The 21,479-nt window shown below is 30.3% G+C and overlaps 2 protein-coding genes across 2 annotated transcripts in view; both read right to left on the bottom strand.

The window, feature by feature from the left end:
- LOC129907024 (RNA-binding protein FUS) overlaps nucleotides 1-21,479 on the bottom strand; it is a 101,663-nt gene that overhangs the window by 19,068 nt on the left and 61,116 nt on the right. The gene's annotated exons all lie outside the window — the stretch shown is intronic.
- On the bottom strand, nucleotides 535-9,017 carry LOC129907023 (uncharacterized). Its single transcript, XM_055983056.1, has 4 exons — nucleotides 8,669-9,017; nucleotides 8,365-8,601; nucleotides 1,110-1,244; nucleotides 535-1,025 (listed from the first exon to the last, which is right to left on the bottom strand). Exons 1-4 carry the CDS (start codon nucleotides 8,742-8,744, stop codon nucleotides 559-561), a joined length of 915 nt encoding a protein of 304 aa, XP_055839031.1. The 5' UTR covers nucleotides 8,745-9,017; the 3' UTR covers nucleotides 535-558.

Consider the following 21,479-nt stretch of genomic DNA (forward strand, 5'->3'; position numbering starts at 1 on the left):
TCAATTTTAAAATTAATAAAGCGTTTTAGTACACCAATTTTTCTTGGAATCGGTTAAGTCGTGAACAAAAAAGTCAGAATTCAATAAAACAGTTGATGGTTCAAAAAATACTAACGTAAAATTTTAAAAAATTTAGTAAAATGCTAAAGCCCTTTTAGTAATTTACTAAAGTCAAAAATGGTCTTTTAGCTAAGTAAACTTTGCGCCATTGTTCTTTTTTTTTCAAAAAGTTAATTGCCATATAGTAATAGTGCCTACATGTAAATTTTGTAATCAAAATTGTTAGAATCGTTTAAGAGAAGTACCGGTAATTTTGATGCAGAAAAGTAAACTTCAGTTGTCCCTCTCCCTCTGTCTAGACTCTAGAGAACTACCCAAAGACCTTAGGTACCTACAGATATCGCAAGTAAAAAGTACTTGGTCGGAAATGGTCTTCAAAGTAGTCTGCACATATTGATTGCCTTTTCCTCGCTGAATGTAGCCTTTGAAATTTGAATAAAATCTAAAAAACTTTTATTTTTTAAACTATCATTGACTTTTTTTAACAAGCTTTTGAATTTATTTTTTTCCACTAGAAAAAGGACTATCTAACTTATCAACAACTCGAATAATCGAACTTGTTGGATGCGCTATGCTGTCCCTTCTACGTCTATTGTCTGAAGTTGAAACACAATAACATGGCTTCCAACTTGGTACCCTGTATCCACTTACAGCATTTGGCGGCTGATATGATTCATAATAGGAGCGTTCTGTAGTCCATGTACTTGTGATGGGAACGAAATTAGACCAACTATCAATGCCACGATAAATATCATCTCCGTTAACACTATCTGTTCCAGGATAAACGGGAACATTATTATGGGGATAGTGTGATGGACGGAAAGAACCATCACCACCGCCACTACGTCGACGTTCTGCTGAGAAATTTGGACTCCAATGGCTTCTTGGATCGTATGGTTTTCGAGGTCGATTTGTAGTGGTACCTTTGCGTCCTTTAAATATTGGTACACTGGCATCATTTTCTTCTACAAATAAAACAAAAAAAAAAACAAAGCATAGTTAAAACAATCAAGAACATCTGTATGTAGAAAATTATCTAAGAAATCTACCTTTATCATGCCTTTGACTTGAACTTGTAGAATTAGAATCTTCAACATCGCCAGTTATTTCAAATGTTATATCCGTATGGATACCAACTCTTTTCTTGTTTTTACTTTCGGTTATTTCGACACTTTCCTTGGATTCTGAAAGAAAACAACATAAATTCAAAATTTGTAGAAAAGCTAGTGGTCTAATAGCTTGTTTTCAGGTATGCAGTTTTAATAACGAATTTTAAAGTCTGGGAGCTTTAAATCGCAGCCTTATATGGTTTTCGGGAGATAAATATAGCGAGTTTTCATTTACAGCTGCAAAAATGTGGTGTTTTATTTCATCTCAAAAGTTCAAACCCTCAGAACATAAAAACTGTTTGATGAATAAATTTGTAATTTTGCAGTTTAATTTTAGGTTTGAACCAAACCCTACTTTTCTAAAGTAAAGTCTAAAGTCCTCCGCACCCGAAATTTCGCTTGCACGTCACGTTTTTGAAATACTTGAATATTTACAGGTCAAAAACATTTTGTTGAGTATTTGTATTTTTTTTTTTTCAAAACTACTGCAATCTCAAAACTTACTTTAGGTACTAATTTTTTTCAAAATTATTTTTTTTTCTCAAAGAATTTGAAAAAAAAATTTATGATAAAAAACTCAAAATTTTGCTTGTTTTTTTGTAAGTAGTGAATGGTTTTTTAAACCAAATTCTAGTTAGCGTCTTCTGATTTGGACTTCAAAAAAGCAAAATATTACGGAAAAATATATATTTTTGACTAAACATCAAAAAGAACTTAATTGAAAATTAGTGATGAGTGTAGCTCAAAAACTAGACGTGATAGAATAAATCTGTACACAGTTTTAAATTCAGCACACTAATGTTAATTAAAATCGTCTAACAAAGTTCTCGCCCCCTAATTTTTTTTTTTTTTTTATGAATCATTGTAATTAAGCTTCATTTTAATCTTATAGTTATAGCTATAAAATAGCGATAAACTTTCTTAAAAACCGTAAAAAGCCCTAAATTGTTCTAAAATGTAAGAAAACATTTTTTTTTAACAAAGTAATAGTAGAGTAACTAAAGCAAATTATTAGGGAACCCGGCCGAACAGCTCTGATTTTGACGATTTTTTTTTTCAAATGTAGGTAATTAAAAAGACTTTAAAGTCTATAGATTAAAAATTGCCGGTGTTGCCGTATTGTTTTTTAAAATTAAAATTAAATTTTTTTTTAACAAAACCATTTTTTTTGCTTAAATTTCGTAAAACAAATGATAGCAAAAGATTCTCTAGGTAATTTAAGGAAAATATATAAAAGGCAGTAAGGGACAATCTTCCATCGTTTAAGCGATAAATGCAATTTTCTTACATTCTGACTTCAAACACAAAAAAAAATATTTTGAAAACAACGGCAACACCTACAATATTTTAAAATACGTTTTCAAAAAGCCAGAAGCTCATTCTTATCTCATAAATTTAAATCCACTAAATTTAATCAAGACTATTTGAAAAAATGGTCCTCAAACTCAGAATTAAAAAAAAAATGTTATTAGAAAAATTTAAAATGACTTTTTTCCAAACTTTTTCAAATAAAATATGAATTTATTTAAAAAAAATTTTTGGCCATAAATATTATCAGTTGAGTTTCGAAGCAAAAAAGGTAAAATATATCACACTTTTGAAAAAAAAAATGAAAAATTACTTCAATTTCAATGGTTTTTTTTTATTAAAACTGAATTTTTGCATTGAAATAATTAATTTTCTCAAAGATTGTGGTAAATAGGAACTTTAATTTTTTGCTATTTAACTTTCAACAGTAAGGGTTATTAAATGAATAAAAAATAATTTTATGTTTAGATGTTGAACTTTAAAAAAAAATAAGTTACATTTTTTTTCAAAACTTTTATTAAAAAAAGTTCTTCGAAAATGAAATAGGTACTTTTTAATTTTTTTCATAAACCGTAATACATATTGACATTTCCTTTTATAATTTGAAATCATAATAAATGCGGCCAAAACAATTTAAAAAATAAATGCATTTTATATTACGACCAAGTTTAAAAAACGACATGTTAAAATTTTTTCAAGAATTTTTTTTTTCAAAAATCTGAGTTCAATTACCATTCTTTCAAAATCCGTTCATTCAATTTTAATTTTACACATACGACTAAGCTTCTAGCTTTTAAAAAATGTATATTTGAATATTGAAGGTGTTGCCGTTGTGCTCAAATATTTTTTTTTTTGTGTTTGAAGTCAATTAATAAGAAAATTGCATCTATCTCTTGAACTATGGAAGATTGTCCCTCACTCCCATATATTTTTTTTTCCTTGAATTTCTTAGACAATCTTTTGGCATTAATTAATTTATGAAATTTAAGAAAAATTTTTGAAAAAAATTTGTTTTTGTTCACAAAAATCTTCAATTAAATTTAAAAAATCAAAACGGCAACACCGGCAACATTTAATCTATAGACTTTAAAGTATTTTTAATTACCGACGTTTGAAAAAAAGATCATCAAAATCTAAGCTGTTCGGCCGGGTTCCCTAATATTGCCAATTTTTGAGCTTTAGTTACTCTACTATAATCTTAATTATTTTAGTACAGAATCGAATTATTAAATTTATCCTTGAATTTTCTGTAAATTGATCCATTGTTGAGGTATTGATATTCAAAGTCAAGAGTATGGTTTTTGTTTTGATGACTGATTTTGCAGTCTAAAAAAAAAATAATAGAAGTTTGAAACAAAAGGAATCTTGAAGCTAAATAAATAGCCTTTCTAAAAACAATAATCATCTTATCAGAAAAAATGTTCCCACTTTTTTTAAGAGAAAAACAAAATAAAAATAAAATGGTTTTGAACAGTTCCAATGATTTAGCTATTAAAGCATTTAAAATAAAATATTTAGTACTAAAATCCGAAAACTAAAAGAATGTAGCTTTCACATGCTTTTTGTTTTGTCATGATACGATCATTTTTTACTGAGATACAACCCTTCACTATATCACAAAAAAAATCACGAATTTTTTTTAACCCTTTAATTTTTTGGACTAGTGTATAACAAGAGCGTATCGGAATCCGCTTTTTAAAATCCCGTTATTCAAAAATTCCAAAAGAAACGTTTTAAAATCCCATCTTCTAAAAAAACTATTTTTTAAAATCCCGTCTCTTGAAATCAAGCTTATTCAAAATCCCGATCAATTTATAACCCCGAAAATCCCGGTTTTTTTTATTGCTTGTTTGCGTTATATTGTAGCCCATCACTGTATACTTTACTTACAGTTGGACACATTATGAAAACAGTATTACCTTCTTTTATAAAATCGTAAAATGATTACAACACCTGAAATTGAGTTCACAATTAAAAGAAATTTAAATTGCAAAATTGTCAAATGCATCCAAATATAAGTTGAAATTTAATTAAATGAAATTTCTTTGGGAGCGTATCGGAATCCCGATTTTCAATACCCCGTTTTCTGAAATCCCGAAAAAAAATGTTTAAAATCGCGTTTCTAAAAAACTTTTTTTTTAAATCCCGCTTAAAATAATCCTGTTTAAGGGGTTATATCTAGTTGTAAGTGCGAAAAAACGTTCTTTTTTGCGGATTTTTTGTGAAGAGGCATTTCATTATACAAACATAAAGAATACATGTACATATAGCAAATTTAATGTATAAAAATAATTCGCTGTGTATTTAGAAAAATATTGGGTTCCGTTATTTTTGTAGTGGATCTCCTAGACGACCTCCAAAAATAGCTGTCTGGCGGTGAGCAAGATATCTCTGATACAAATCACCCAAAATTGAAAAATCCAAAATATTCATTTCCAGGATAGACAAATGCAGGTAATGAACGAAGGAATAGTCAAAATTTTGATTTTTGACAAAATGGCGGCTTCTCAAAGACAAAAATCGTTTTTTTCACGAAAATTTACTCTTTAAAATGGCATAAAAAATCCAATTATTGTTTAAAACCTTTTTCCTTCGTTCATTACCTGACAAAAGTATCAAAGAAAATTCAGTAAAAATTTCAAGCCGATCGGTTCAGCCGTTCCGGAGTAATCGTGCTCACCGCCAGACACATTTTTTTTGGAGGTCGTCTAGGAGATCTACTACAAAAATAACGGAACCCAATATTTTTTTAAATACACAGCGAATTCTTTTTATACATTAAAATTGCTATAGGGATATGTATTCTTTAGGTTTATAGGTATAATTAAATGCCTCTTTACAAAAAATCCACAAAAAAGAAGGTTTTTTTTGCACTTACAACTAGATATAACCCCTTAATCAAAATCCCGTCTCTGGAAATTCCGCTTTTTAAAACCCCGTTTATCCCGCAAATCCCATTTCGAACTTTCAAATAACTGCTCCTCAATATGGTACACTTAAATTACCTAGCAGTTCCTCAATGTGAAAAATGAAAAAAAAAAAATGCATTAAAAATAAAATTTTTATGGCAAATTGAAAAAAAAAAACACTAGTGGTAAATATTATTTTTAAAATAGATACGTACATTTTTTACAATTTTGACAATTTGACCTTACATAAGTTATTTCAACTATCATAATAAGGCTAATGTAAGGTCAAATAGTCAAAATTGTAAAAAAATCGTCGCACATTAAACAAAAAATATTTAATAGTCTTAACCATTTTTTATTTAAACTACATAGTACAGAGAAGCTGACATAAATCTATGAAAAGATAATGGCTAACTCTTTTTTAAGTTGGTTAAGTCAGAAAACATGCTGAAACATCACCTATAAGATCTATTATAATATCCATATGCCGTTGACCACACTGAACCAAATCCTTACGTAAATACAACGAAAAAATTCGTTGAGCCAACGAAAATTTAATTAATTTTCAGCCGATGAAAAATTTTATTGGCTCAACGAAATGGCTTTCATACGTTAATGAAAAACTTCATCAATCAACGAAAACTGTAGTATTTTTATGAAATTTTTCATAAAAATTTTTGATCGAGAGTTAATGAATTTTTACATCACTTTACGAAATTTTTTCATCGATTAACGTAAAATTTAATTAACCTTGGTGATATTTTTCGTTAGTCAATGTATTTTTTCATTAATTTATGAAAGAACTTTCGTTAGCTAACGAATTTTTTCGTAAATTTAATGAATATTTTTTACGAAAAAATATTCCATAGCACTAACGAAACTTTTCGTTGTATTTATTATTTTTTTAGTAGATTATAGTATATATTTTTATTTGACTTGTTAAATTATTAATTTAATACTGTCCAAACCAAAGATTGGCGTTTCGACCCGGTGCGGTTGAGCTCACTTGAACTCATCAGTTGACTTATCGTGAGACACCTTGTCAAAACGCAAATATTTTTTATATTTAGCTCAACTTTCATAGATTTTTAAACAAAAACCTAATGTGAACTATATCCAGCAAGATTAAATTTTTAATCATTAAAACAGAAATGCACCCAAGTCTACGTTTTTTTTTTTTTTTTTTTTGTAAGGTAACGATTTTTTTTTCGTTAACTGATATATTTTTTCATAAGCCAATGTAATATTGCATTAGTATATGAAGAATTTTCATAAGCTTATGAAGATTTTCGTTAGTTAATGTTGAATTTCATAAGTTAATTAATTTTTTCGTTACTTAATATTAAAACTTTGATTAAGTAAGGAAAAAATTCTTATTTTTATTCTTTAAAATGAGTATGAAATTTTTCGTTAATTGATGAATCTTTTCATTGAATTGGATTTTTTGGCACTAAAAAGGGAGAAAAAGTGTTTGAAACGTTTTCATTAATTGATGAAGGTTTTCATATTACGAAAAATTACATATTTTCGTTGAGCCAATGAAAGTTTCGTTGGGCCAACGAAAATGTAGTGTATGAAACGATTTTCGTAATTTTACGAAATATATTATTTTCAGTGCAGAAAATGAACGTTTTTAAAAAATAATTGTGTTGACTTAACACTTTAAAGCCATTTAATCTTCAAAAATAGACTTGATCCAAAGGAGTTCAGTCAAGAAAACTCCTTTTTTACATTGATAACAAAGTTTAATTTACAAAGAAAAGTTGAAAATATCAATGTAATTAATTACCAAATGTGAGAATTCATTTTGAGCTAATTTAATACTGTACAAAAATGGTTATTCTTTTTCTGTCTTCCTCTTGACTTAACCCCTTGGGAGTTCCGAACTTACTAGTCATCTGTGGTATCACAATGGACCCATAAGGGTCTAAGTGTGTAGGGCAATTTGCCTGATAACCACTACTACCTAACCTAACTTAACCCCTTAGGATCAATTTTTTTTAATTTAAAAATTAATGCAAATAGGTACAAAGGAGTTAAATCAACTTACGCTCTTAGTACCACAAAAGACACAATTCAAAAAAAAATTACTTAAATCCTTTGTACCGAATCATTTCTAATGGAACAGGCTACGCTAGAGCTACGGCGGCGGCGATAGGACCAAACGAAAGAGAAAAAAAAACTGACTGAAGTCCAGTAAAAATCCGAAAATCGGGCATCACGGCTTTATTGTTTCTTCAAACTTTTAAGTAAATATTAGTTTCTTAATTGGTTTGAGTTTAATATTATTATTTTTTTAAATACCAATTAAACTTTTTTATATATTTTTTAGAGGTTACACTAAATTGTAATTTAGAAAAATCTCTTATTTTTAATTTGTTTCAATTTTTTTATCATCCCGATGTTACAATCAAAACTAGTTGTTTTATTTAAAAAAAAATCGCGTGATAATAAAAAAACGGAATTACAAAATGCAATTAAAAAAAAACGGGGTTATAAAAAGCGGGATTAAAAAAAAAAAAACCGGAAACAAAAACATCGGGATATGGAACCCAACCCGTGTATTAGGTACCTCTCTAATATGTGAAGTACGACAATTTTACATCGAGCTTGTCTATATTAAATTCATTGTTTGAAGATGCTAATTTAAAATTTTTCGTTGAGTTTTAGGAACAATTTTGTTGAAGATATTTAACGTCATCACGGGGAAGATTAATTTTCTTAAACCCCTACTATCCTAAATACGCCATTGGATCTAGTGATAGTAGGTACTCCATTCATACTACAAAACCTCATAATATTTTCAATTTTAACAAAAATTTGAATTAAAACATTTCACGGAAAGTCACTTAAACAGTGGTCTCAAACAACTAGGTCTAAAACTAATTTCCGAATTTTGTTTTAGTTTATGTTTTCAAAATAATGTTTTTTTTAAACTTCACACCAAGTCTTAGAGTCTCCACATATACATAACCCACCTTTAGAACCTTTTTGGTTATCACCAGTATCCACAGTGACTCGTACTCCATGAATTTTCGGTCCACTTTTACCACTGCCTCCACTCGATCCTGATCCTCCTCCACCCCCATTACCGACGACGCCACCATCATCATTCTCATCCTGGCCAAAAGATGGTGCTGATGGTCTCTTTGTTGAGGATTTCGGCTCAACTTCTTTAGAATCATTGAAGTCCAATTTCGGTGATACCGTTTGACCTGAAGTGATTTCAAGCAGTTTAAAAGAGGATCGTGCTTAATCGTGTCGTGTGAATGATCAACTCACCAATAACGTGATCAAATTTCAAAACCAATCCGATAGTAATCACAAAGAAAAACCCAAGTAATGATTTCCCGGTCATATCTTCGTGCAATAGAACACGAAAGTATCTTCAAAATTATAAAAAAATACCTCTATCTATATCTTTTCACAGCAAAAGTTAAATGACGACTGATGTTAACCGACAGGCGACTAAAGCGTACTAGTGCAGCTTCTTCATTCGCTGTTTATGGGGAGAAAAAACAAACAAACAAAAGACTCCCACAAACGCACGTGGTACGAGCGGACTATACTGAGACCGTGTACGGATGCGCAATTCTAAACAAAGATTCTATAACATCAAGATCCGGTCTGACACTATTAGTTATAGCTTCAAGGTGGGATCTGTCGGCGATAAAAAAAAAATATAAAACGACCGACAGTTTAAAGGTGCTTCTATTTCATTCAATTCATTGTTTCCAAAAGGGAACCACTCTACTGTATAATATGGAAGTGGCATATTTTTCTCTGCCGCGATACTAAATCTTGTTGTCTTACCTTCCTTAAGCTGATCAAACATCCATTCAACTAACTACTACTTTAAGGTTGCCCGGTAGCTCTGTCATTCTGTAATCGGCGATCGTGGCAAATAACAATTATTTGCAAAATAATTACAAAAAAAAAAAACGTTTAAAATCGCCACAAGTTTTGCTTTTAATTTGATTGTAATTTCTTCTTCTTTAGATTGTTTTGTTTTTAAAATACTTTTTTTTTTTTTTGTAGATAATAAGCTTTAGAAAAAGACAGACAGGCAGACTTGAAGGTCATAAAAGATCTTCTATCGTGATTGCGTTGATAATTTTTGTCTTCATAAATTGGCTACAACTTAGACAGAGGTCAAGATTAAGTTCGAAGAAAATTATGTTATAATGGACTTGCCATATTCGTTGCATTGTTTATGTTAGAAATTTAGTGGTATACATTACGAAGGCTCAAAAAATTTGTATAATTACGTTCTCCTCATGTCGTGGTTCAAATTGGACTACAATGCACCGTCATGCTCGACTTTAATTTGCTTAATCTTTGCTTAATGTTAGCAGTTTTTTCAATGCTGTTTTTTTTTTTTTTCAAATCAGGGCCCTAATAAAAATAATAATTTTCTGCAAAGTAAAAATGCAAAGTGTTTCACCAAAAATTTAAAGTTTCCAACTTTGCCATTTCTTATGGTTTTTTTGCAAAGCAAAAAGTGCGGGCGTTGCACCAACTAAAAATGAAAATTTGCGTAGTTTGAAAATTTGAAATCTCTTTTTACTTAAACAACGGTATCTTTTGAAATTTGGTTGTACTTTACTTTATCCTTTTTTTCATTTTCTTTGCATTTTTTTATAATTTTTAATAAGGTGGTTTGCAATTCTAGAGGAGCCCATGAAGCAGAGGACAGAGGTGTGTTATTTATTTTACCATAGTTTATTTATGTTTATAGTATCGAATAAGGGTCTTTTGCTTAGTTACAATTTGTAACCAACTGAACATCGTTTCTAAATTCTATTTGAAATAGTCACGATTCATAACTACACTAGCCCAAAAAATTAAGGGAACAAAAAAAATCGTGATTTTTGTAGTGATTTTTGATAGGCTGTATCTCAGTTAAAACTGACCGCATCATGATAAAATAAAAAGGATGTGAAAGCTCTATTCTTCTAGTTTTAGGATTAAATTTTAAATTATTTTATTTCTAACGGTAAAATAGCAAAATTGTTGGAAAAGTTCAAAAATCAAAATTTTCAAATTTTTTTTTGTTTTTACTTCTTTCATAAGGAAGTGGGAAAATTTTTTCTGATAAAATGATTATTATTTTTAAAAAGGTTTTTTATTTGGCTTTAGAATTCCTTTTGTTTCAAACTCCTACGATTTTTTTACACTGCAATATCAGTCATCAAACCAAAAACCATACTTTTGACTTTGACTATCAATATCTCAACAACGGATCACTAAACAGAAAATTTAAGGACACATTTAAAAACTTCATTTAATTCTCTACAAAGAAATTAAGTTTGCTTTGTAAAAAAAAATGTTTTCTTATTTTTGAGATTAATTTAGGAAAGCTATCAAAATAGGCATTTTTACGGTTTCTATGGGTGAAAAGATTAAACTGAGGCTTAATTACACTGTGCTACAAAATAAAAAAAAAAATACACCCGAGAAATAACATAGTGTAGGCTGTTCGTATGGTCGAATAATGCATACAAATATTTTTGTTATATTTTTGAAACCCTCCATTTTTTTTTTTTTATTTACAAAAAACCAATTTTACAGACCTTACGATGTAATCTATCAATATTTCAGTCATTTTTCTAACAACTCTCAATATGTTATATGTTTTTGGAAAGAGGATTTCCAGACCTTTTGAATGATGTATATAAGTCTATTGTTTAAACAAATTAAGTGTAGGTTTTTATCCCACAAATCTTGAAAAAGTGATTTTTTTCCCAATTTTTTCAACGTTACCCAATTTTGTTTGCAAAATAAAACAAACAAAAAAATAAAGTAATGTTATATTCTGAAAGAATATACATTTAGGCACAAATTGGCGTATTTTTTTATTGAATTTGACCAAAACTGCGGAATCTATGCTATTTTTTCGTAAATAGAAAATGTGGCTTTTCATGATGTGAATTGCAAGTTGCACAATAGGGTGTTCATTATTTTAAAATAATAAGAATTTCTATGCTCCTAGGATCTTATATGGTTGGAAATAAACTAAAAAAAATATTTTCCAAGTTTCAAGTCTCTAACTTAATTCTAACCCGTGCCGCCAAGCGGTTGAAGTTTCTTATGGGAATAACTTGGGGTTTCTTGGACCTTGTTCGATCAATTTTAAATTCCAGCCAAACCATTCGTTCAAAAAATTTAAAACTTTACAGACTCAAATTTAATAAGTGTAGCTATCATGTGAAAATTTTTCAGATTTTTAATTCTTATAATTTTAAAGATTTAGCTTGGTAAAAAGTCATTTTTTCAGACTTTTTCAAAAATTGCTTTTTACACGTTTAATGCCAAAAATTTAAAAAACATACATTTTTATTCACAAATAAGCATAGCATGTATATTTAAAATGCAAATTCAATTCATAGTTATATAAAAAATTAGTTTTGTATTCATTCTTCAAGTCACATCGATATTCAAAAAACGTGTTCCCGATTTAAGAAAAAGTACTGTAGTAAATAAACAAAAAACTAATTAATTATATAACTTTGAATTAAATATAAATTTTAAATATACATACTACGCTTATTTGTGTTTAAAAATGTATGTTTTTTAATTTTTTGACATTAAACGGGTAAAAAGCGATTTTTGAAAAAGTCTGAAAAAATGACATGATAGCTACACTTATTAAATTTGAGTCTGTAAAGTTTTAAATTTTTTGAACGAAAAGTTTGGCTGGAATTTAAAATTGATCGAACAAGGTCCAAGAAACCCCAAGTTATTCCCATAAGAAACTTCAACCGCTTGGCGGCACGGGTTAGAATTAAGTTAGAGACTTGAAACTTGGAAAATATTTTTTTTAGTTTATTTCCAACCATATAAGATCCTAGGAGCATAGAAATTCTTATTATTTTAAAATAATGAACACCCTATTGTGCAACTTGCAATTCACATCATGAAAAGCCACATTTTCTATTTACGAAAAAATAGCATAGATTCCGCAGTTTTGGTCAAATTCAATAAAAAAATACGCCAATTTGTGCCTAAATGTATATTCTTTCAGAATATAACATTACTTTATTTTTTTGTTTGTTTTATTTTGCAAAAAAAATTGGGTAAAGTTGAAAAAATTGGGAAAAAAATCACTTTTTCAAGATTTGTGGGATAAAAACCTACACTTAATTTGTTTAAACAATAGACTTATATACATCATTCAAAAGGTCTGGAAATCCTCTTTCCAAAAACATATAACATATTGAGAGTTGTTAGAAAAATGACTGAAATATTGATAGATTACATCGTAAGGTCTGTAAAAATGGTTTTTTGTAAATAAAAAAAAAATGGAGGGTTCCAAAAATATAACAAAAATATTTGTATGCGTTATTCGACCATACGAACAGCCTACACTATGTTATTTCTCGGGTGTATTTTCAGTGTCGCACCGTGTTATTGAAGCTTAATATACCTGAAACTAATATGCAAAGTTTCAGGCTTATTCATCAAGCAGTTTTTCTGTTGTGAAGGTTTGAACTTTTGAGATGAAGTAAAACACCATATTTCTGCAGTTCTAAATGGCTTACTTCTTGTTACTTTTTTATGAGCAAAATCAATTTTTTTTGAGTTTATTGGACATTTTATTAATAAATATCGTTTAAATTATAGATAAACCAAAGAAAAACAAAAAAATTTCAAAATTAGGAAAAATATCCAAAAATGGTATAAAAAGCTTTTAATTATCATTTTAATTGATAATTTGAAATGAACTGTCTTTGTCTTTGCATATTTGCAGAATTTGAAATGGAAAGTGCAAAGTTTTTTATTTGGTGCAACGAAATCAAAGAATTCTTTGCAAATTGGCAAAACTTTGCGCTTATCAGCAAAGTACTTTCTGCTTTGCAAATTTGAGGTTGGTGGTAGGTGCAACAAAATTTGCAAAGAAGAAATTTTTGTTTTACTTTTCAAAAAACTAATTTCCTCTTTGCAAATTGGAGTTTGGTGCAACAGAAGTTGAAAAGTTGCAAAGTTGCAAAATGCAAAGTGGTTGGTGCAATAGGGCGCAGATCTATTATGATTATGGTGAGAAAACCCCAATTTTTCTTTTTCATAATGAGATTTATTTTTGTTGATTGATTAAAATTTGTTTTTTTAAGACAATTTAGTTTCGCATTTTCATGTAGATAAATTATAAAATGAAATAAGGCACCAAATTGTTTTTAAAATAAAATTAAAGTAAGCCCCAAAATTAGTGTTAGGGTGTTGTTTTATTTTTTGGGACCTTACTTCATTTTGTTTTTGGGTCATAATTTCATTATGAAATTAGGCCCCAATGAAATTTTAGAAAATTCGTTGTTGTTGTTTTGTTTGTATTTTTTTTGGGCCTTATTTCATTTTCTTTTTTTTTTTATTGGGACCTTACTTCCTTGGGCCTAATTTCGCAGAGCCCAAGCTAAAGTGTCCTAATGGAGTGCAGCACTAGGAAAATATTAAGGAACAGTCAAGAAACTCAATGAAAAATTGATAAGAAGGTGTAACAGAAGCTAGAAATATGCCTGAAGCCCTTCGTCAATAATCTCATAGGTTCTTATCAGAGTTGTTTTAAGCCAAAAATTCACATTACTGCAGGTCTTGGTCTGCATACACTGATTCCGATCTAGGACGTCGCTGCCGGTCTGTAGTCTGACTTTGTGACACTTGAAGTGCATAAAATAATTGTTTTCAATGGAATATTTTGAAGAAATTTAAATTTTTGAAAGTTCATACCGCCAATTTTTGCAAAGAAAAGGCTTTTAGCAATATCTATGTATACATCAACTCGACAATGGACGAAAAATCCTAACAAGTTCGGATTATGCCGGTACACCACTTTCAGTGGTGTACGCACTCTCTTTTCTTTCTATGTGCTTGGTTCTATCGGCCGAGTTCGGCCGACAACGCCCGAGCATAATTCGGCCCATGACGGATTTGGTGTACGCGAGCCGTAACGTCATCAACACCAGAGATATTATCTTTCATAAGTCCATCCAGAGCTGCTTCCATATGCCCAATATATTGAAGAGGAAAAGAATCTTGTTGTTTGAGGATCAAATCCGCAATGTTTTGTAGTGAAGCTTTAGGGCGTTGCTCTGTTAAGTAAGTCGCCATAAATAAGTGAGTAAAAGATTTGAAAACTTGCGAAATTCTGTTCATAAAAAAAATTTTAACGAATCAATAGGTGTGTTTTTTATTACAACCGGTCTTAGCTAGACAAAAAAACGCAGTCTGGGCTAAGCAATTTACATGTTAAATACAACAACACCTTAGCCCCTTGGGCTTAGTTGTTTAGCCCGGAGATTTCTCTGGGCTTAACTTTTTGAAGAGTTTTAAATCTGTGCTACCAAACTAATTTTTTCATAAATTGTTTAGAATTTGTTTAAAAACTTGAAAACTCACGTTTGGAAGGACAAAATGTATTTAAATATTTTTGCTAGCGAAAAATATGACAATTCTAAATTTTTGTTGTGTCTGCTGTTTTCAGAATATTCAATATACAGTGCTGCCAAGATTTCAGATTAAGCCCCGATGGCGTTTTTTTTTTTTGTCCAGTTAAGACCGGTGGTAATAAAAAACACACCTAATTTCAGCTTTTAACTAAAGACAAAAACTTCCTATAAACATGCAATAATTTCTATTAGTTTCATTATCAACAATCAACAAAACTTCATCACCCCAATTAATAGATTGAATCGAGTATGAAATCACCCTCTGAGAATATTTTACTTTATTTTTGTAGATACCTCAAAATTCCAGGGAAATAACAAACAAACAATAACAAGTCTGTCAAACTAATTTTAAACTTTTCATATCAAAACGACTGCCACACCGCTACCGATGACTATCAAAGCCGGCATAATACCCATTAAGGTAATTTTCTTCTTACCTTCGATTAAAGTTTAAGATATAGCATGCAAACAATAAATTGAATGGACGACACTCGCAAAGTGGGGGAGTATAGTAATAAAATAGAAAATGATGCAAGGTATTAAAAGTTGTTGTGATATCCACTTAGACGTACCTTTATAAGCTCGCAATGAGCTGAGTTGCATATATAGTGAACTGAACACACCTAAGGCCATTCGCATTAGCATCTTTTGAGCTTTACATCAAGTGTAGAGTTCATTATCAAAAACAAGGACAGGTGCAGTTTACTAATATCCTTTTTGTTCTATGCTTTGCACACACTATCGTCCTTACCGATCCTTACCGTGTCGTGTGTCGGTCGGTCGTCTTGAATAAAGGGAAAATTCAAGACCGCACCATATGTGTGAATGTTTTTAAGACTTTCAATCTTATCTCAACAAGGGTGAAAATAAATGCCTCTGGACTTTAATGGACGACTGCAGCAGCAGCGCACCACTAAAGAAAAGTTTAAGGGTGTTCATTCGCCCACCTTACAGAGTGCGGCTTGTGGCAATATAGCAAGCGGTGCATATTATACTCATGTGTTTTTTGTACGCGCCTCAGTGATGATGGGTGAACTTTATTTTATGTTCCAAAATTGGGATAAAAGAACGCCTCACAGGATAACAAAAACATTATTCTTATCCTAGATTAAGGAGACAAGCAGAACAAGGTATACATTTATGCTCTACGTATACGACTTGATATACACCTTTGCAATGGCATATTTAACTTCGCATGCAGCTCGTTTGAAAAGTGGGGTAGAACCATAGATGAGTATGATATTTTGTTGTGGGGTGATTGTGCAATAATTCTCCCCCTTTAAGTCGTGGGTTTTCGTATGAACTTTTGGCATCGCAGGACGAAATGCAATTTATGACTCGGCATTAATTAAAGGATATAGTTGTTGTTGGATATTTTTTATTTTTTTGATCTGTTAGTCTTTTCTGAAGAATGTGTCTTTTAATTATGTGAGTTAATGATATGTTATATTGTTCAGGGAGGATTTATTTTTGTGTTGGGAGGAAGGACACGACAACTAGAGCAATACCTTCAACGCAAAATGGACGCATTTTTCAAACCTTTACAATTATTTGCTGATGGATAAATATATTTTGGAATGATTAATTGATCTTAACATTGATTTATTTTTTTTTTAAACAGGCGTCGCATTATTGAAGGTGGTTGATGATCAAAAAAGTTACAAGTCATTCGGAGAAAATTATTTTTCAAAAAATAAATCGCATATTTTGGATAACGCATGTGGTGAGGTGACGAAGCTGTTTTACTAGTTTTTTCAATTTATGTGATATTAAAATTTGAACAGTTTTTCAAAGTTGATTGTGACTTGCAAATAACCTTCAAGGGTAGAGTTCTGGGGGTCTTACGCTGTTTTTTACGTTAATATTTTCCGAACTGACATATCTGATCTTTTAAGATTTTAAAAATCATTTTTTTTTTAGATTTTATTCATATTTCAGCGTCTTATCCGAGGAGCTAGGTTGTTGATACTTAGAGAAATACTGTAAAATTTACACCAATTTTAATTGTTTTTATATTTTATTTCAAATACAGGGAGAAAACAGACCACTTAGAATTAAGCGGATCGCACCTTAATTTAAGGGGATTTCTGCATGGTTTTTTGCTAAGATTACTTTCACCTTAAATTAAGGTGAGAAGTCACATAAAATTTACAATAACGCACTTGAGAATTTTTAAGTGTGGATACAAATCAAACACTTTCCAACTAACGTCATTATACAGTGACACTATAAGCACTTCCCAACATCATTATAGTGTGACACTAATCAAAACTCCAGAGAAGTTTTATACAATGTTAACAGAGAATTTTTCATCGCACCTATAATCCCACTATAAGATATTCCTAACAAATTTCTTAGAAGAATAAAATACTGATAAATTTCTTGCTGTGGGTAGTGCACCGCAGATTTTTAGGTGCGAATAGCCCTTTGGGTTCAAAAGTCGGAAGCAAAAATGTTAGTTGGGTCAACGCCACACGGAGAAAACATAACGCCAGGGATAACTTTACTTCTATTATATTTAATCAGAATGAAGTTGAATATACCAGAAATAAAGTTAAATATACCAGAAGCATAGTCATCCCTGCCTTATTTTTTCTCTGTGCTGTTTTGATATCAAACTCATCTCTGTACATGCGGGGTCTTTTTCCTATTCAAAATACCTACTTGACAAAATAACTGAACACTGTGAAAATAAATTTTACAACTGGATTTATAAAGTTAAACAGACCTCTAGAGATCAGGTTTAAATTTATTTGGATCTAACAAGATTGGATTTAAATAGTGAATATTATGGATTTGGATTTATTTCCTGGATTATTTTACATCCAGATGTATTTTTAAACTATACTCTGTCCGATAAAAATTGGCAGTACAGGCCCAGAGTTGTAAAAGATTGCAATCTTTTTTGAATGCAATCTTTAATGACTTCAATCAAAAGATTGCATTCATTGACTTACATTTGAGACTTAGACTTCAAATTTTGCAATCACCAATCATTTTCCATGAAATGATTGCAATCTTTTTTTTCCCCCAATCAATTGACTGCATTCAAATGATTGCAGTCTTTTGGGACTGCATGCAGTCTTTGCATTCTTTTTGCAATCTTTCCATTCCTTGGCAGTCTTTGCATTCCTTGGCAGTCTTTTGCATTCATTTGCATTCCTTGGCAGTCTTTTGCATTCATTTGCATTCATTTGCAGTCTTTTGCATTCATTTGCATTCTTTTGAATTCTTTTGCATTCTTTTTCATTCTTTTTGCATTCTATTGAATTCTTTTGCATTCTTTTGAATTCTTTTGCATTCTTTTGCATTCTTTTTGCATTCTTTTGAATTCTTTTGCATTCTTTTGAATTCTTTTGCATTCATTTGGATTCTTTTTGCATTCTTTTGAATTCTTTTGCATTCTTTTGAATTCTTTTGCATTCTTTTGCATTCTTTTGCATTCTTTTGAATTCTTTTGCATTCTTTTGCATTCTTTTTGCATTCTTTTGCCACACCCACACCAAACGTATGGGTTTCACAAAAATTTTAACATTTTTTTAGTTCAAGGATGAATTTGATAGTTTTAAGAATTAAGTTCAACTATAGTATCATTGTCTATGCAGGAGTAATAGTACAGTCAAATAAAGTGAAAAAGGGGTAAGCCTCGGAATGAATTCTAATAATAATATTTTTTTGTTAATATCTTCGTTTTGGCATTCTATAACTTACCTCAAAAATCTCATGTTCGGAGGTCGTGATTTTTAAGGCCAAACCACAATGGTATATTATATAAACATATGATACATGATTTCAGAGATATGTTTTTGTTATAATTGTTAATGATTAATGGATATAAAAGCCTTCATTTGGTTACTCTACCATAATTTTTAAAGGTTTTTTGGTAGTAAGTTTGCAAGTGTTTTGATAATATAGGTTGAAAGATGAAAAAGAGTTAAAACTTTTTTTTAGAGACGTCAGATTTCCTGGATTTTAGTTTTTTTTTCATCATTGAATAATACCATTGTCTATTATTGCTTATTTCGAAAATCTTAATTTTGTGGTTTGGTCTTAAAAATCACGACCTCCGAACATGAGATTTTTGAGGTAAGTTAAAGAATGCCAAAACGAAGATATTAAGCAAAAAAAATATTATTATTAGATTTCATTTCGAGGCTTACCCCTTTTTCACTTTATTTGACTGTACTATTACTCCTGCATAGACAATGATACTATAGTTGAACTTAATTCTTAAAACTATCAAATTCATCCTTGAACTAAAAAAATGTTAAAATTTTTGTGAAACCCATACGTTTGGTGTGGGTGTGGCAAAAGAATGCAAAAAGAATGCAAAAGAATTCAAAAGAATGCAAAAGAATGCAAAAGAATGCAAAAGAATTCAAAAGAATGCAAAAGAATTCAAAAGAATGCAAAAAGAATGCAAAAGAATGCAAAAGAATGCAAAAGAATTCAAAAGAATGCAAAAGAATTCAAAAGAATGCAAAAAGAATGCAAAAGAATGCAAAAGAATTCAAAAGAATGCAAATGAATGCAAAAGACTGCCAAGGAATGCAAATGAATGCAAAAGACTGCCAAGGAATGCAAAGACTGCCAAGGAATGGAAAGATTGCAAAAAGAATGCAAAGACTGCATGCAGTCCCAAAAGACTGCAATCATTTGAATGCAGTCAATTGATTGGGGGAAAAAAAAGATTGCAATCATTTCATGGAAAATGATTGGTGATTATAAAATTTGAAGTCTAAGTCTCAAGTGTAAGTCAATGAATGCAATCTTTTGTTGGAATTGTGTAACTGAATGGCAATGACTGCATTCACAAAAGATTGCATTCTTTTACAAGCCTGTACAGCTGGGTTGCAAAATTCGATACGATTGTTCTTTTTTCGATACACTTGGCTTGGCTAAATTACACAAATACACTATTACTATTTTCGATACAGTTTTGTCCTTCCGTAATGTAATAGGGCTGCCAGACGTCCCGATTTTGGCGGGACAGTCCCGGCATTTTGACCCTGTCCCGATATCTCTCCCGATTTACAAAATGGCCCGATTTTGTCCCGACAATCCGTTTTCATTCGAAAACTTTGGGGAATAAAATCAAAGTCACTGCTATATGAACATTTGATATTTCCTTACTAGGAACATGTGTGAAAGTAAAATGATTGGTCCATTATTTTTTTGACTTTCGTGCATTAAAATTTTAAACATAAAAAGCTTTAAGCTTCAATTTATTCATTCTCAATTATTTAAAAAGTCCACATTAAATTAAAAAAAAACTGTCAAATCGCATAAAATTTTTAAAACTCCTTTCAAAAGGGAACGTTAAAAAGAATGGAAATTGGTGCTTGGTACCTAAATTTATTAAAAGATCCATCACTTGATAGTTTTTATTTTTTATAGATGAAGAGTTGGTTATTTTTCTTTAAGTTTAGTTTTCAAAACATGAAATTTTTACCAATGGAAAAGTTTGGAATCACACTGGTCTATTACTTTTTTATTTCTTTTTATTTTTATAAATTTTCGATTTCATGTATTTTTTTGCTGCCCCGATTTGTCCCGACTTTTAAGACCTGTTGTCCCGACATTAATAAAATTTTATCTGGCAGCTCAGTATGTAAAAGGTATTCTGGATAAATTTTTTCTTTTCGATTTTTCTAAGATATTGTTAAAACTGCAATATAAGTCAGTTACACTTTTGTTTGGAATAGAACATTCAACGGTCAAGGGTGAATTTAAAGTCTTTATTTAATTTTCTTGGAAGAAATAAAATTTTCTTCTAAGGACATTAATTTTTTCTTTACATGTGAGATTTATTAAAAAAAATTGGCACAGGTTAGGTTTTTTTAATTTTTTAATTTACCTCAATTTTCATAGCCATTGACGATAAGATTAAAGCCTTTATTTTAAAGTTAAATACACCTGCAATAATTCTTTTGGAGTTGTAAACGACCTATTCCTTATCACAGTAACAAGGAACAAAATCAAAAATGGCCTCAAAAGTTTTTCTGATTTATTTGAAAAAAAAAAAAATTAATTTAGTTTTTGGTTTATCTTAAAGTTAATCGTTCATTAAAAATAAATTTTTCGAAATAAAATTTGAAAGATTCAAGAAGTACAATTCGATACACTTTTTATGTCACTTTCGATACAATGCTCAAAGACGATTTTTCATCCCTGCTGTACAGGCCTTATGGGAGAGCTTTTTCAAAATCAGTGGGACCTAACGACTGCCAAAAAGCAATTCACGAAAAATATGCCCCTGAAACACACAAGAAAACCACAAACGCGCCATGGCATTGTTGTTGTAATTTCTTTACTAAGCGAAGTACTCTCTCCTATGACCGATCTGCCACACGATCTGTGGCAGAATGAAACTCAATGATAAAACTTTTTTATTAAAAGTATTTACAATACATAAGAGCTACCATTGGTAAACTTCCTTCATAAACTACTCCTTTTTCTATTATTTTCCTGAAAGAGCTTTCAGGATTAATGCTTTTTCAAGCTTTTAAAATGAAAAAAAGCATTATGTGTTGTCGTGGTGTTGGTGGCTGTTTGTTTTTTATGTTGTGTATGAAGGAAAACAGTTAATGTCAACATTTTGACATGCATTTTAACATTTCAGCAGGAAAAATAGTTTACCCTTGCTTGGGGTC

Source organism: Episyrphus balteatus, chromosome 1 (assembly GCF_945859705.1).
Source record: "Episyrphus balteatus chromosome 1, idEpiBalt1.1, whole genome shotgun sequence".
Taxonomy (NCBI): Eukaryota; Metazoa; Arthropoda; class Insecta; order Diptera; family Syrphidae; genus Episyrphus; species Episyrphus balteatus.

Excerpts from the sequence above, each read along its gene's own strand:
- LOC129907023 (XM_055983056.1), bottom strand. The coding sequence starts at position 8,744 with ATGACCGGGAAATCATTACTTGGGTTTTTCTTTGTGATTACTATCGGA. Across the intron at positions 8,602-8,668 it reads GAAATTTGATCACGTTATTG|GTCAAACGGTATCACCGAAA; the intron begins GTGAGTTGATCA and ends AAATCACTTCAG. Across the intron at positions 1,245-8,364 it reads TAACCAAAAAGGTTCTAAAG|AATCCAAGGAAAGTGTCGAA; the intron begins GTGGGTTATGTA and ends GTTTTCTTTCAG.